Raw genomic sequence first — 14,931 nt, 5'->3', positions numbered from 1 at the left:
AATTCTTAATTTAACGTTCTAGCTCTTGCTTTAATTACTCGAACTCTGAATACCAATATGTGGCCATATACATATATATATGATTAATGCAGTCTTTCTTTCCATTCACAGTTCTTACATGTTACAAAGATAAAGACGTAAGTAATTAATTTCAGTAAAATAAAGCCATAAACAAAATACATGTATATATGCCTTGAATTTTTTTCCATAATATTTGAATTGCCCTACAAAACCACTAACTAATACTAACAAAAATGTATTTAAAGTGAATAAATTACAAAACAATTAAGTAAAAAAAACCAAAAATAAAAAAGCGAAAAAAATGTTACCTAGCAACATCTCATTTCAATATGTGCTACTACTGGTATCTATTTTTTGGCCTCCCACATTCCTTTTCTCAATCAATATATGATCAAATTAACCTTGAACAGAAATCCTACAATTAATAATAAAACAAATTTAAGACTGAGGATTGTAGGGCTTTACCCCGAAGGGAACCCTTCCAGAAATTCTCAATGGCCTGGGCTTAACCCAGGCCAAAGAGGGGGTTTGGAAATAGTTTTCAACCAGCAATAGACGCGCCTCGGTTAGAACCTCATTAGCTGCGTCATTGCCCCAAGCGCAAAGATAGTTTAAATTGGGATATTAGCTTTAATTTTATACATGGTGATGCAACTCGGCCTTTGTTAAATGTATCGATGTGGGACTTTCAACTTTCTCTTTCTTTTCACCTGTTCTTTTGATATTATTGTTGGGGCTAAAGAAATGAGTTTTATAAGCCAAAAAGGTAAGCAACAGCTTACCAAGAAATCAAGAGCTGGCCGCACGGCCCTTCTCAAGATTTACAAGGTCAAAAAAAAAAAAAAAACAAGAAGGAAGGATATCAAGATTGAGGTCTCCGAAAACAGAATTAGCCTACTTTTTGTCCTTTTCAATCGCAAAAACAGACAAGTAACAAATTTCCTCGTTTAATTTGCTACCTGTTTTCATTTACAACTGTATTCTATGTCCTTTTCAATTGCAAAGATAGACAACCATTAAATTTCCTCGTTTAGCTTGTTACCTGTTTTCGTTTACACTGTTCAATTTGGTGCCCAATTTGTTTGGAAGAAACACAAAAATATATTTTGAGGCTGTCCGTAGAAGTAATTAGAATCCAATAATAACTTAAGCAGGCCATATGATTTCAGCCACATAATTGATTGACAGCCATACAATCTAAATTAGTCAATTTGGATTGATTTGAGTTATCTCCATTAGGCGGCCGAAGGAGTTGCTAGTATAGTAGTATATTCAAGATGCAACAACCGGTTATCTTATTCATTTGCAAAGTAGTATGAAATTCAATTAAAGCACGTCAAACCCACAATAATTTTGGTAAGCATGATTGGACTTTGAGGCTGGAAATATTGAAGAGAAAATGATCCAGCGTCTTCTCACAATTGAATAATAAATTAAAGACAAAAAAATAGGGAAAAAAAAAAAAGGAAAAACAAACTGTTGGCATATCTTGATATATATTAAATTCACTCCCTAAACTTTTTGGAAGAATGATATATTAACATGATATCAATCATGATATTAGACTTTAAAATTTTATACACCCAATTCAAATCAAATCAAATGAAGGGGGAATGTTGGAAAAGTTAGGAAGATATAGCCATTGAATTTGGTGATCTTTGTAATTGATAAAATAAAATATGAAATTAAGAGAAAATAGGAGAATAAGACTTTTTAAGGACCAAGATCCTTGTTTTGTTCTGCTAGTGGCAATGTATAATACAACTGGTTCAATCTCATGTTCCTCCACATACTAGATTTAAATCTGAACTTCTGGACTGGGGCAACAACTTGTATATAAAAGCCAAAATCCCAAAAAAAAAAAAAAAATATATATATATATATATATATATATATATTCAAGCTAGATTTTCTTTAGGACGAAAGATTCAGTGGAAAAGACTTTGAAGCCAACATCATCAAGATAGTGGCTAACCTAAGCCACTAAAAGTAAAAAATATAAAAATAGTAATAATAAATAAATAAATATAACAATAATATTACATAAAAATAGTTATAAATTTTGCTCTGTATCTTTGTTTTGAAACAAAATATAAAGCGAGGACAATGTTTACACAACATATTTTTTATAATAATTTTATTATTATTTATTTTGATAATAATAAAATTAGACATTAAAGAGAATTTTTGAGGCATTAATGTAGAATTTGAATGAGCTTGTATATTGCTAAATTTTTAATTTTTGAAATAATTTTAGAGCTTGAATAAGGTTAAAATTTTTATTTTTAGGATAAATCAATATTTATGAAAATTGAAGATTATAAATGATTATTTATAACTATAGTTTGAATTCAAATTTGAAATTGATAAAACCGAAAAGCCATTAAATTGGCTTCACTATAAATATAAAGACGCTATGATAAAGAAGGGAACCCCTCAATTTTCCAACCAGTAAGGGGATAATGCCACAGAAAGAAAGGTTCCATCCACGGGCATTTAATGCCATTTTTTTTTTTATTAATTACCAATTTTATCTTTTGATATAAGAAAAATAAAAAGGGGTTCTTTTAATTTTCCATATTGCCTCCTTTGCCAATTCTTTTAACTTCATCCATGCATTATTTTAATAAAATAAAACTTTTTTATTCGACTTTCTTGTGGATTAAACTTATGCCACAAAACAACAGATAGTTTTATCTTGCCAAACAAATCATAATTATTTTAAGCAAAAAAAAAACATTTTTTTCTAAATAATTCTAATTAGTAAACTCTTTATTTAGTTGAGTATGATGATATCCAGAATAAGTGATTAATATTCACCAAAATAAGTGATTTGCTATCCAGAATGATGTTATTTTCTTTGTTTAAGAAATAAAAGTTTTTATTTTTAAAAAAGAAATCTTCATTTTAATGATTACTAATATAAAATTAATGATACGTGGATATATAATGCCCAAAATAAGTGACAAACATTAATCAACATAATTTAATCACAAATATTGATGGACAATGTGCCAAAAAGATAATCTTGAATTCTTTTTATTAGATAATCTTTAATTTTTTTAAAATGCTAACCATAATTATGATTTCAATAATATGTACCAAAATATTTACCAAATTTATTTATTAAATAACTTAAATATTCATTATGTGAGCTCTTCAATATTGCTATATCATCTATTATGTTATTTGGTCAATAAATTTAGTGAATATTTTAATAAATCAAGTATTATTTTTTAGATCATGTTTGCTATATACAATTAATAAATATATAATTAATGATATATGGATATATAATGCTTGATAAAAATTAATCCAATGCAATGTAATTACAAATATTAATGGATAATGTACCAAAAAGATAATGAATATTTTTTTTTATCAGATAATCTTTAATTGTTAAAAAATGCCAGCCATGATTATGATTAGAAATATTTTTCATTCCGATAACAAAATATATCAGAAACAGCAAATTTTACAAGTATCTTGCCACTCGATCAACATTAAAAGATAAAATAGTATTCCAAAGATAGCAAAGTATTGTCTAAAAATAAATGAACAGAGCAAAAGTAAATTTTTCTTCACCTGCAAAAGAATATAAATGAAAATATTAGAGAATATATTTAAAAAGTTTAAAATTATTAAAAAGTCAATTTGTTTACCTTAATATTCATACAAATTCAGCCAACATAAAGACTAACTTTACAAATTCATCTCTTCAGGAAATTCCAATAACTCAAGATTGAAATTCACTCAACATTAAACCTGCCAAATACAAAATTGAAATTCATTAGGGCATAAACATGTTAAAAAAAAAATTACTTCTACACTATAATATTTAAAATTAATAAAACAAGAAACTGAAGAAAGAAGCAAAGCTGCGCCAAAAAAATTGGGTGAAGAAGCAAAAGGGCAATTATTTATTTAATTTTTTTTTTTGGGGGGGTAATAAAGCAAAAAGCAATTAATATTGCATAAAAGGGCAACTTTGGTAGTGGAGTGGGAGATGAAATCAAAAGGAACATAGTGTAGTGACCGAAATAAGAACACGAATTACTTTTTTTAATTGCGTAGGGGTAGATTTGGCACTTAACAAAAAAATTACAATAAATGCACGGCGATGAGAGTTTTCACCCGGCGGCATTAACGCTTGCCATCAGCAGTGAAGAAAATATCGATGTCGATAAAAATATCGAAGGTATGAATTTACAGAAATATCAATACAAAAATCGATATCGATGGAAATATCGATAAGGTTACGGAAACTGTAAATTTTTAATTTAAAATACAAATTTTGAGATATAAAATAATTAATATAATAAAATAATATAAAAATTCAATAAGTAGAGTACATTAATAATAAAATATAATAAAATACTCATCCAATTAAACATATATACTAAAATCTTATATATTATATAACAATGTTATTTATTTATTTTTAAATAGATAAAATTAAATTTATTAAAAAAAATAAATTAAATTAAATTGAACACTAAAATAAAAAAATAAGAAGATATGTATTAAAATACTCCATATAAAAAAATCATGTATTATCTTTTATATAATATAATATTATCATATTATAATTTTATTATAAAATATTATCCTATTTTATTTATTTTTTTCTTTTTTTCTCTCTCTTTCCTTCCCCCCACGTGGAAGAAAAATTTCTTTCTTTTTTTCTTTCTCTTTCCTTCCCCCCACGTGGAATATCCTTTCTTCTTCTTCCTCTTTTCCCTTCGTCTTCTTCCTCCCTCTCTTCTCTGCACATCAGTTAACAACCAATAAAAAAAAAAAAAAAAACACAAAATTCCCAATTTCAGCCCTCTCCCTTCTCTTCTCTTCTCTTCTCTCCTCTCCTCTCTGTGTATCCTCCCATCTCTTCCCCCTTTAGTTCTTCTCCGGCCGATTACCATAAACCAAAAACACACACACAAATCAACACAAACACACCCAAGGCCGACATATCCCAGAAATTTCCACCTTCTCTCATCGATAACCGGCCGATCTTTCCATTTTATCCACCAAAAACCCGAGATCTTCACCGACAATGGACGATTCCGTCGACTTCCATCGATTCCGGCGATAAATCGACGACACGCGTGCAAGAAATTTCTTCCCTCCCTGTTGGTGTCGAACGGGGTCGATAACGGAAATTGTCGCCGATATTTCCACCGTCTCGACGATTTTTGCTTCCCTGGCCATCAGTCAATACATTTGCTCCTCAATTTTAGTTTCTTTTATATTTATTCATTTCTCTAAAAAATTGTTTTTATTTCACAATCCATCATTTCTCTTTTAATTGAAGGTATTTAAAATTTTTTAATTTGATTGTTTTTTTAAAAAAAATAAATATAGTTATAAATATAGTTGTTTTGATTTTGTTAGATTTAGTTGGTGTAATTTTTATTATTTTTATTAATATATTTTCTTTATTTGTCTAATTTAATTTAGAATGGTACGGCCTTGCATACAAAGACAATTTAAATTATTTAATGTTTGCAAAATACCCAAAAAAATAAAATAAAAAGTAAATGTTAAAGTTTTAATTTGGTCTGTGCACAAACCCTTTCCTGCGTTTTGAGGTTCTCAAAACAGGGCAATTGGAATTGTGTGTAGGCTTAAAAGAACGAAATTTGGCATATTGTTTTCCTTTTCTACATTTCATGATTTTTTTAATATTTTTTTGGTGCATAAGATTAAGAAAAATGGAATAAAAACAAACAAATAAAAGCGGAAAATTTTTTAGTGCTCATGTTGCACTAAGTATTCAGTACTTCATCAATTAATTTAATGTCATGTGGATAATTTTATTCACATCAGACCGTAGCCATGAAACATCCCAAACAATAAAACTGCCATTCTAACATCACCAAACCCTCTAGGCAGTGACATCTACATTATTTCGCTAGTTTTGTTATAATTTTAATAATTTTTTAATATTTTAACAATATCTTTAAATAAAATATTTTAAATAACCTTAAAAATAAAAAATAAAAATTATGAGACACACCAGATATTCTCTCTTCGCTCTCTCTATCTGTTCTCTGCCTCCTCTCTCTCTCTCTCTCTGTTGTGGTCGCCCAGCCCTTTCTTCTTCTCTTCTCGCTCTCTTTTCTCTCTCTCTTCTCTCCCTCACAGCTCTATGACTCTTTCTTACAATCTCTATTCTCTCTCTTCACTCTTTCTATTCTTTCTTTTATTTCTTTCCTCTGTGACCTTCTCTTCTCTCTATCTCTTCTGTAACTCTCTCTCTCCCTTAAAACTCTCTATGTCTTCCTTTTCATGCATGTGACAGACTGCATATGAATTTTTTTTCCCTTGCAATTTGCTGAACCAAACATGAGAAAATTTTTAATTTTTTTGACTTTAATTTTTTTTCCCTCAATTTTTCATTTTTTCTCTTCTGTATTTCAGCCATCCGAACAAAACCTAATTAATGGAAATTATGGTAATTTTAAGTCATTAAAGATAAAATATATATAAATTATTAGTTTAGTTAGTAAAAACAAATTTTAAAATAAATGTATATAAATTGCAGTGCAGCTAGCATATTTTGATAGAATCATCCAAACCTTAGAACCTTCTTTTTCCATTGCCCATATTTTACACAACCCCCTTTCTTTTTTAGCTTTCCTCAATCTTTGTTCTTTACCACCAAATAAATGGAAGACTGAAGCCAACATTATTTATTTAAAATAAAATTTTTTCAAGCTTTCTTTCCAAAATATCTGAAATAGTCCTATTAGAAAAAATCTTATCACAAATTGTAAAAAAAAACAAAAAAAATCTGACGGCATTTCCTTTGTTTTTGTATAAGACCAAACATTTTAAAGCCCAATAAGCCACGGAGAAGTACTGAACATAATTGTACGACAAAACATTTGAGCAAGAAATCTATTTTTATTCGAATCTTTTCTTAAATTGTTTATAGGGCTTTTTATTTTGTATTTGAGTTATCTAACGGTTTACAGATATAAGAGCGAGTGATGCAGAGTTTAAAGTAAAAAAAGCCTAATGTCAACAATTTTCTCATATATATATATATATATATCAATTGTCATTTCTTAGCTATTCATAAAAGAATTATCAATTCCTCGCTCTTTCTTCTAGTTTTGTCTTTGTTGTTATTTGTGTTCTTGCTTTTGTTTCTTTTTTCCTATCCATAAAAAAAAAGAAAAAAAATCAATTATTGCAAGTATAATACGTATGCACTATCACCGCTATTGATCCCACTAATTTTAATCATCACAACTCTACAAAACCTTATCCCTACTGTAAATCATATAGGAGCAGTACTACAAGCTTAACTGTAATTGATGCTCACCAGTAGAAAATCACCATTTTGAGCTATACAACTTTTTCCTTATAGAACATACAGCTATTTGGGATGTTGGATTGTACTGGATTTGCATTTGATAATTTTAAATTAGACAGTATTAAAGTTATTAAAATGCTTAAAAAATTTATTTATCAAATGATGTAATAATAATTAATTGATTTATTTTTTTAATTCATTCATTAATTTAAAAATTTATTATTTTATATTTATATTATATGAATATGCTAATGTATAATATTTTAATATGTATCATTTGATAAATGAATTTGATGAATATTTTAATACTATACTATATTGTTTTAAATTTTTATTGAACTAATTTTAAAATAGTTGAGTCTAATCTGGTGTAGTTCAGCCTCACAAAACAAATAGATAATACTATATATATATATATATATATATATTTAAATACATATAGAAAGAAAAAGACATTTAAAAAAAAAAAAAAAAAAAAAACTACTTCAATAACCCCACCAGTTTTGGCTTTTATATTTATATATACATATATAACTATATGTGGATGGTAGATATACAATCAGAGACTTATTTGAAAACCAAAAGATTTTCCGCAACCCCTTTTTTATTTTTTGGCTAAAATCCACAACCCGATGTTTAGACTTAAGAAAAAGCCTCAAAAACATATATATGACACACATGAATGGGTCTCTCAGTGTCTGTTAAGTCCTGCTTGCAGAAAAATATATTCCCATTCCTTCAATGTCCTTTGTCTGCCTGTATTGGCATGAGCCACCATGGCTATGTCTAGCCTCAGTCTCGCATCGCTTGGCCCATCTTCTATTTTGTTATCGTTTTCTATAACAGCATCTACTATTATTACCTTCCCTTTTTCTTCTGGAACTGCTTCCTCTCACTTCTTTAGTACCTTGATACACTCTTCATCTACCCCCTCGTGAATGCAGACCATATCATTCACAAGGGAAGGAAAAAAAAAAAAAAAAAAAAAAAATATATATATATATATATATATGAATTTAAAAAATGGAGCTAAGACATCTAAGAAATATAGAATTTGCTTGTAATTGTATTAGACAAATTATATGTAATCAAGGGCCACAACAGAAAATTTGTAAATAGTACTAATCATGATAAAAACAGCATCAGCCTTGGGAACAGAATAAAACATGTCAGCCACAACATTCTCAACAACTATCAAAAATGGCATCCCCAAAGTAGTCCCATTTCCTCCACCCACATCCACCACGTACGGTCTCAACACCTTGAACAAGTCCTTACACTTATCAACAGTAGCTTCCACGTGCAGCCTGACATTGCAAGCTATTGCATCGTCGATAAGCTAGCTGGTTGACAGCGGGATTGGCTGTGCTGCATAGCTCCGACTGTCGTCCCCATTTTGCAGCGTCAAATGCGGATATGTCTCCCCCTTGTACTCGGGTGCTCAGGCGCCATGGAGCTAGGACCGGTGGCAAACCCTCGAGCAAGATTGAAGCCATGCGAAGCCGGGAAAGAGGAGTTCGTAAGTTGGTTGGAGAGGATTGGAATTTCGGTGTTTGCTGGTATCTCTAAGTCTCTTGATGTTCATAAATTGTATCTTACTATCCATGTGGGCCTTTCGTAGCAACCCCATTATCATAAAGATTAGAAACTGAGAATTGTAGGGCTCTACCCATGAGGGAGCCCTTCCAGAAATTCTCAATGGCCAGGGATTAAACCAAGGCCAAAGAGGGGGTTTGGAAATAGTTTTCAACCAGCAATAGACGCGCCTCGGTTAGAACCTCATTAGCTACGTCATTGCCCCAAGCGCAAAGATAGTTTTTCTACGTGATACTAGCTTTGCTTTTATATATGGTGATCCAACGTGGCCATTGTCAAGGATATCAATGTGGGACTTTCAACTTTCTGTTTCTTTTTCACCTATTCGATGCCCTTTTCAATCGCAATAATAGACAAGTAATAAATTTCCTCGTTTAACTTGCTTGGGTCCCAATTTGTTTAGAAGAAACACTATGACGTATTTTGAGGCTGTTCATGGAAGTAAATAGAATTCAATAAAAACTTGAGCAGGTCACATTTCAGGCAAATAATTAATTGATTGCAAGTCATTGTGACTATTTTCGATTGATTTATTTATTTTTTTCAATTTGGTGGTGAAAGAGTTGCTATTCTATGCAATATGCCAAAAATTGGTTATCCTATACATTGCTAGAAAGAAAACAGTATGAAATTCAATTAAAGCACGTCAAATCCATGATAATTTTGATAATCATTATTGGATAATGAGGCTGGAAATAATGAAGAGGAGATGAGCCAGCATATCTTCTTATAATTTAAATTTGATAAGAAATTAAAGATAAAAAAAAAAAGACAAAAAAAAACAAAGGAAAAAGAATCACACAAGAAGGTTGGACAATGTTAGAGTGGGAGAAAATAGGAGAATAAGAAGACTTTTTGAGGAGCAAGTGAGTAAGACCCATTGTTTTGGTCCCTTAGGGCCTGTTTGTTTCATTGGATTGTACAGGATTGTATCCCAATCAGATGTTTGGTAGCAACAAATAGCGTAGCGGATAACTTAACCGCTACAGTGAAATAATCCCCTTCGAGGAGGATTAAACTGACCCGTCCTCCCCCTGGGTCAGCTTTTTATCCGAAGCTCACTGAAGGTTGTGGTTTCTCTCGCCGGTGTCTCTTGCTGGTGTCTTTCGCCAGACCATTCTCGCCCGACCGTTCGCATCGCTCCGAGTTGAAACCTCGGTGAGTACTGTTTTTCTTCTTCAGTCCGTACGTTTTCCTTCTTCTCCTCCTCCTTCTTCTTCTTCTTCTCCTTCATTTTCTTAATATTCTTCTTCGTTTTTAATGTGTTTTCTTTATCTTTGATTTGCAAAAATTAGGGCGTCGTATAATTTTCCATTAAAATGGAACCAGTTTCTCTTTTCTTTTTTCTTTTTTGTTTTTTTTTTGCCCTTTGATGCTCGTATATAATATGTGCTCACCGAACAACCTCTCCAGACTTGTTGGATTTGCAAACAGGTCCTTCAAATCCTTGAGATTTCCTGGCGAGTCCTTCGATTCTTCATCACCTTTCTCCCTCACTTATGGAATCCATGCCTTTCATTGCCCCGTAAGTCCTTTCTCTCCACATATATTTTTTATTATTATTGTTTTTTTTCCATTTGGTTCCCAACAAATTTGGAAGGCACAATGCATTCCTTTCTATTTTTTTAATTTCTCGGAAATTACAGGATCCCGTTGTGCAAGAGACTCAGAACCTAGAAGTTGCAGATTCTCTACCCCCAGATGGAAAACGTGGTTCTTCATCAAAAAGCTACATCTGGGTCAATCCCAGTAGCCCCAGAGCTTCATAGCTTCGACGGAAATCTTCGGTATACCAAACTAGTCAGGTTAGCTGAAGCTTTGAATTCTTGTAATTCCACTAAAGATGATGTTGCGAATGTTTTGGAGGATTTAGGTGATAGAATAGTAGAACAAGATGCTGTGGTTGTTCTCAATAATATGGTTAATCCTAAAAATGCATTGCTTGCTCTTAAGTTCTTTCAAAGTAAATTGAAACCTAAGAGGGAAGTAATTCTTTACAACGTAACGTTGAAGGTGTTTAGGAAATGTAAGGACTTGGATAGAGCAGAGAAGCTGTTTGATGAAATGCTTGAGAGAGGTGTTAAACCTGATAATGTTACCTTTTCAACTATGATTAGGTATGCTAGGATGTCATCTTTCCCTGATAAGGCTGTTGAGTGGTTTGAGAAAATGCCCACTTTTGGATGTGATCCAGATGATGTTACCTACTCGGCAATGATTGATGCTTATGGTCGTGCTGGTAATGTTGATATGGCTTTCAGCTTGTATGATCGTGCTGGAACAGAGAAATGGTGCATTGATCCGGTGACATTCTCTACTTTGATTAAAATTCATGGGCAGTCAGGGAATTTCGACGGGTGTTTGAATGTCTATGAGGAGTGAAGGCTATAGGGGCCAAGACAAATTTGGTTATTTATAACACCTTATTGGATGCTATGGGAAGAGCTAAGAGGCCTTGGCACGCCAAGAAGATTTACAAAGAGATGACTGAGAATGGATTTTCCCCAAATTGGATGCCAAGGTTAGTTGTCCATAGTTGGGAGTTCTAATTTATGAACAATTTTTTTATAAAATTCCTATGGTATATTTTATTTGGCTGCTGAAATCTTTCTCTTTTTCTTTCAGATTGAGATTGTGCTGGGGAAGTCTAAGAAATTTGACTCTCTTATGACTGCTGCTGTGGCATCTGAGTTAGCTACTAAAGACAAGGAAAATGTTAATAGAAACCTTCTTTTTCAATGCCTTTTTTTTTTGTTGTAGATTAATATAACATTCTTTCTTACTCTCTGATCACACAGAGGTAAATAGGAGAGTAGGCAGGTGTTCCGTCATTGAAGATGGTAGTATGGAATGGTTAAAAGAGTACAGAAAAACAGCAATTTTAAATAAAATGGCATTGTATAGAGGTTGCAGTTACATGCTACTCTCTAGTCTCAATCCTTTTCTCAGGGAGTTGTAAAGATTTTCTCTGTTACCATACTATGTCTTGCTGGCTTTGTATTCATTTAAACTTACTGCACATATTATGATGAGTGAATGGTTGATTAGGAAAGGAATTGCATTTACCTTTCTTCGGATTAGTCTGCAGCTTGATTTTTGGTCAAATTGGTATTCTTTTCTAAAATGTGTTTATGGGAACAGCTATTCCACCAATCAAAGTTCTGTTTCTTTGTTGCTTATGAAAATGGTCCTCGCAGAACTTATTCCATCCATAATGAGAAAACAGCACATTCAGATGAGTTACCTACCAATCTTAGACTCAGTGTAGAGAGAGATTAATTGAGCCTGACTACAAATCATGTGGATTTAGGTGTAATCAACTGCTTAAAAATCCAGGTGTGATATTGGCCTACAATTTTGTGTCAATTAGGTGTCATCAAGACATATTTTTTTCAAATATAATATTTACAATTTTAATTAAATATAATATTTTTTTAATAAATATAAATATAATTTTTAAAATTTTCACTTTTAAAAAAAAGTAAAAATAATAATTATAAAATAGTCCAATCCAGTCATCTTATGCCAAACATGGGACAATTAGTCTACCATTTAGTCCGGAACTATGCCAAACATAGAACTGTATTATTCTATCCTGTCCAATCCGAACCTATCATATCCGATCCGGTCCAATCCGGACCTATCCGGCGTACCAAACGCCCCCTTAAGGGACAAGCTGGCTAACTAACTCTTTTTTCTTACTTCGAGTCTCCCTATTTTCTAAGATTGAAAAAATAAAAAAAAATATTTTTCTTAAATATGTATGCTTTAGAAGAAGTTTATTGCAAAATTAGCAACAAAATTAGCAATAAAAATATGTGTTTTTTTATTTTATTGCAAAAAAATTAAAAGAAAAAACCTCCAACTTCTATTTTACTATGAATTATATTATGACTCTGAAATCATCACTTTTTTGTACTCGCAAATTAAATTGGGTTGGATGGTTTTGAAGAACGAACATAGATAATGGATAAACCAAATTATGTAAGGCAAAGTATTGCAGCCTAAATTACATAGCTCAAGGAAAAGTGATACGGAAACTTGCCCTTTATACCAAATACTTTGAGTTTCCAATAAATGTTATGGAACTCAAATATCAGTACTCTTGGATTATTATTTATTGTCGAACACAAGACATTGTGATGGAGGAACTTAGAAGAGAGGGAAAAGAATGGTGAAAGAAAAACAGAAGGAATGATTAATTTGCCTCCAATTGTTTAGGATTATAGGAAATCTTATTCGTAATTAAACAAAAACTGAATAAATGATGAAATAAACACTAAAACATAACAAAGTAAAATTCCATAATATCGATAGGTACTATTTCCAATAAATTTTTGATTATGCTTTTTTTACAACTTCTACATCATAAATGTTCCGAGAAGTTAACATTTCACTTTGGTTTTTTAACCATTCTAAAGGCCAAAAACTATTCCAAAAAAATTGCTCAAACATTCTCAAATGCTGCTGCATTCCATAAGTCGTAACAAACAGGGCCATAATTTACTTGTTTCTTAAGATTTACATATGAAGTAAATGGTGAAGTTTCAATCTTGGTCTTTGTACAAACCCTTTTCTGGTTTGTTAAGGTTCCCAAATGAGTGCCATTGAAACTATAGGTAGACAGTAGACTTAGAAAGCATAAAATCGACTCTCCTCGTTATTTTGAACCAAATTTTTAGTAATGTGGTGTATTTTACCCCTACTCATTGTTTGGGTCCAATCCAAATTTGTACCTTCGTCCAATTATTGAATTCCCTTGCTGTTATGTAAAATGAGAAAGAGTGATGGAGGTGGCTTGACATACCTTTGCCTCGTGTTACACATTTTGATCATAAGGTGGACAAAGGAATAAGAAGGTTAGAAATAAAAATTTTGTTACATAAAATGATTGTGGCAAGGGTGTATATATATATATATATATACACAATCATGTCAGATTGATCTGATAGTTTTATTATTAAAACTTTCTTTATCAATTATTAAATTATTTTAATAGTTAAGATTTAAATAAAAATACATTTATAGTTCACACTAACATCTTATAAGTTTATTTTTTCTAAATAAAATTTTAATATGTAACTAAATTCATATATTTTCAATTGATCTAGTGAGTAATTAAAAAAAATTTGATGATAAAAAAATCAGATCGATTTAATGTGAGCCTAACTTTCTCTCTTGCCATATATAATGGTTAGAATTTAAAAATCAATATATTGTTGTAGTGATAGAGATTTAAAAATTATTTAATTGTTTCGGGAGTTAAAAATCAATTAATAATTTAATATGAATTTAATAAAATATTAAAATGAGAAAATGAACCTATAGGGATTTAATATATTGTAAATGCATTTCTAAACTCTTGCAATCTAAACGTGATTAGGAATGTCAACGAAACGGGGCGGAATCGGTTTTTAGAATCCTGTCCCCCCTGTTGTTTCCGTACCCCCCCCCCCCCCCCCCCCCCTCTTTTTTTTTATCATTCATATAAATTTTTCAAAAAAAATTTATATAATTTTTTTTTATGAATAAAATGTAAATAAAATGACCAAAATACAACAAAAATATAATAAAATACACTGATGTTGGCGGTCAAAGTTGAGGACTTAGTGTTGGAGCTTGTAAGAGAAGAAGAAAATAATATTTTAAATAAATGAAACTAAAAAAAAATAATAATAAATATATATATTGGACCGGGTTCGGGGCAGAGTATTTATTTTCCCTCTTCGGTCCGAATTTTAAAGCTTTGTCCCGAATCCATCCTGTAATCCTGATTTTTCGGGAAAAAAACCACTCCATTAGAGATGGTGCATCACAAAAACCGGGTTGTACGGGGAAAATTGCCATTCAGAACGTGATAAAAAAGTTATGGTCATTAAGTTGATCCAAACGTGAGCTTAGCTAAATACAAATATATAATGCTTTTATTGGACGTTTCAATTGGGCTTAGACCTTGGGCTTGTAACTGGTTAAGGGTGCGTTTGGTACGCAGG

General features: G+C 31.1%; 1 protein-coding gene and 2 non-coding genes across 3 annotated transcripts; 1 reads left to right on the top strand and 2 right to left on the bottom strand.

Annotated features, from left to right (window-relative positions):
• Positions 1 to 478: 478 nt before the first annotated feature.
• LOC112493006 (U4 spliceosomal RNA) lies at positions 479 to 629 on the bottom strand. Its single transcript, XR_003057422.1, has one exon. It is a non-coding gene; the product is annotated as a U4 spliceosomal RNA (small nuclear RNA).
• Positions 630 to 9,003: 8,374 nt separating this feature from the next.
• On the bottom strand, positions 9,004 to 9,155 carry LOC112492992 (U4 spliceosomal RNA). Its single transcript, XR_003057409.1, has one exon. It is a non-coding gene; the product is annotated as a U4 spliceosomal RNA (small nuclear RNA).
• A 1,484-nt stretch (positions 9,156 to 10,639) lies between these two features.
• LOC125419551 (pentatricopeptide repeat-containing protein At4g16390, chloroplastic-like) lies at positions 10,640 to 12,001 on the top strand. The gene is made up of 2 exons (XM_060811228.1): positions 10,640 to 11,459; positions 11,564 to 12,001. Exon 1 carries the CDS (start codon positions 10,640 to 10,642, stop codon positions 11,318 to 11,320), a length of 681 nt encoding a protein of 226 aa, XP_060667211.1. The 3' UTR covers positions 11,321 to 11,459; positions 11,564 to 12,001.
• Positions 12,002 to 14,931: the final 2,930 nt, after the last annotated feature.

The sequence above is a fragment of the Ziziphus jujuba genome, chromosome 9 (assembly GCF_031755915.1).
Source record: "Ziziphus jujuba cultivar Dongzao chromosome 9, ASM3175591v1".
Classification (NCBI taxonomy): Eukaryota; Viridiplantae; Streptophyta; class Magnoliopsida; order Rosales; family Rhamnaceae; genus Ziziphus; species Ziziphus jujuba.
This window is presented reverse-complemented; position numbering and strand designations above follow the sequence as displayed.

Coding starts and splice junctions, on each gene's coding strand:
- LOC125419551 (XM_060811228.1), top strand. CDS start 10,640: ATGGAAAACGTGGTTCTTCATCAAAAAGCTACATCTGGGTCAATCCCA.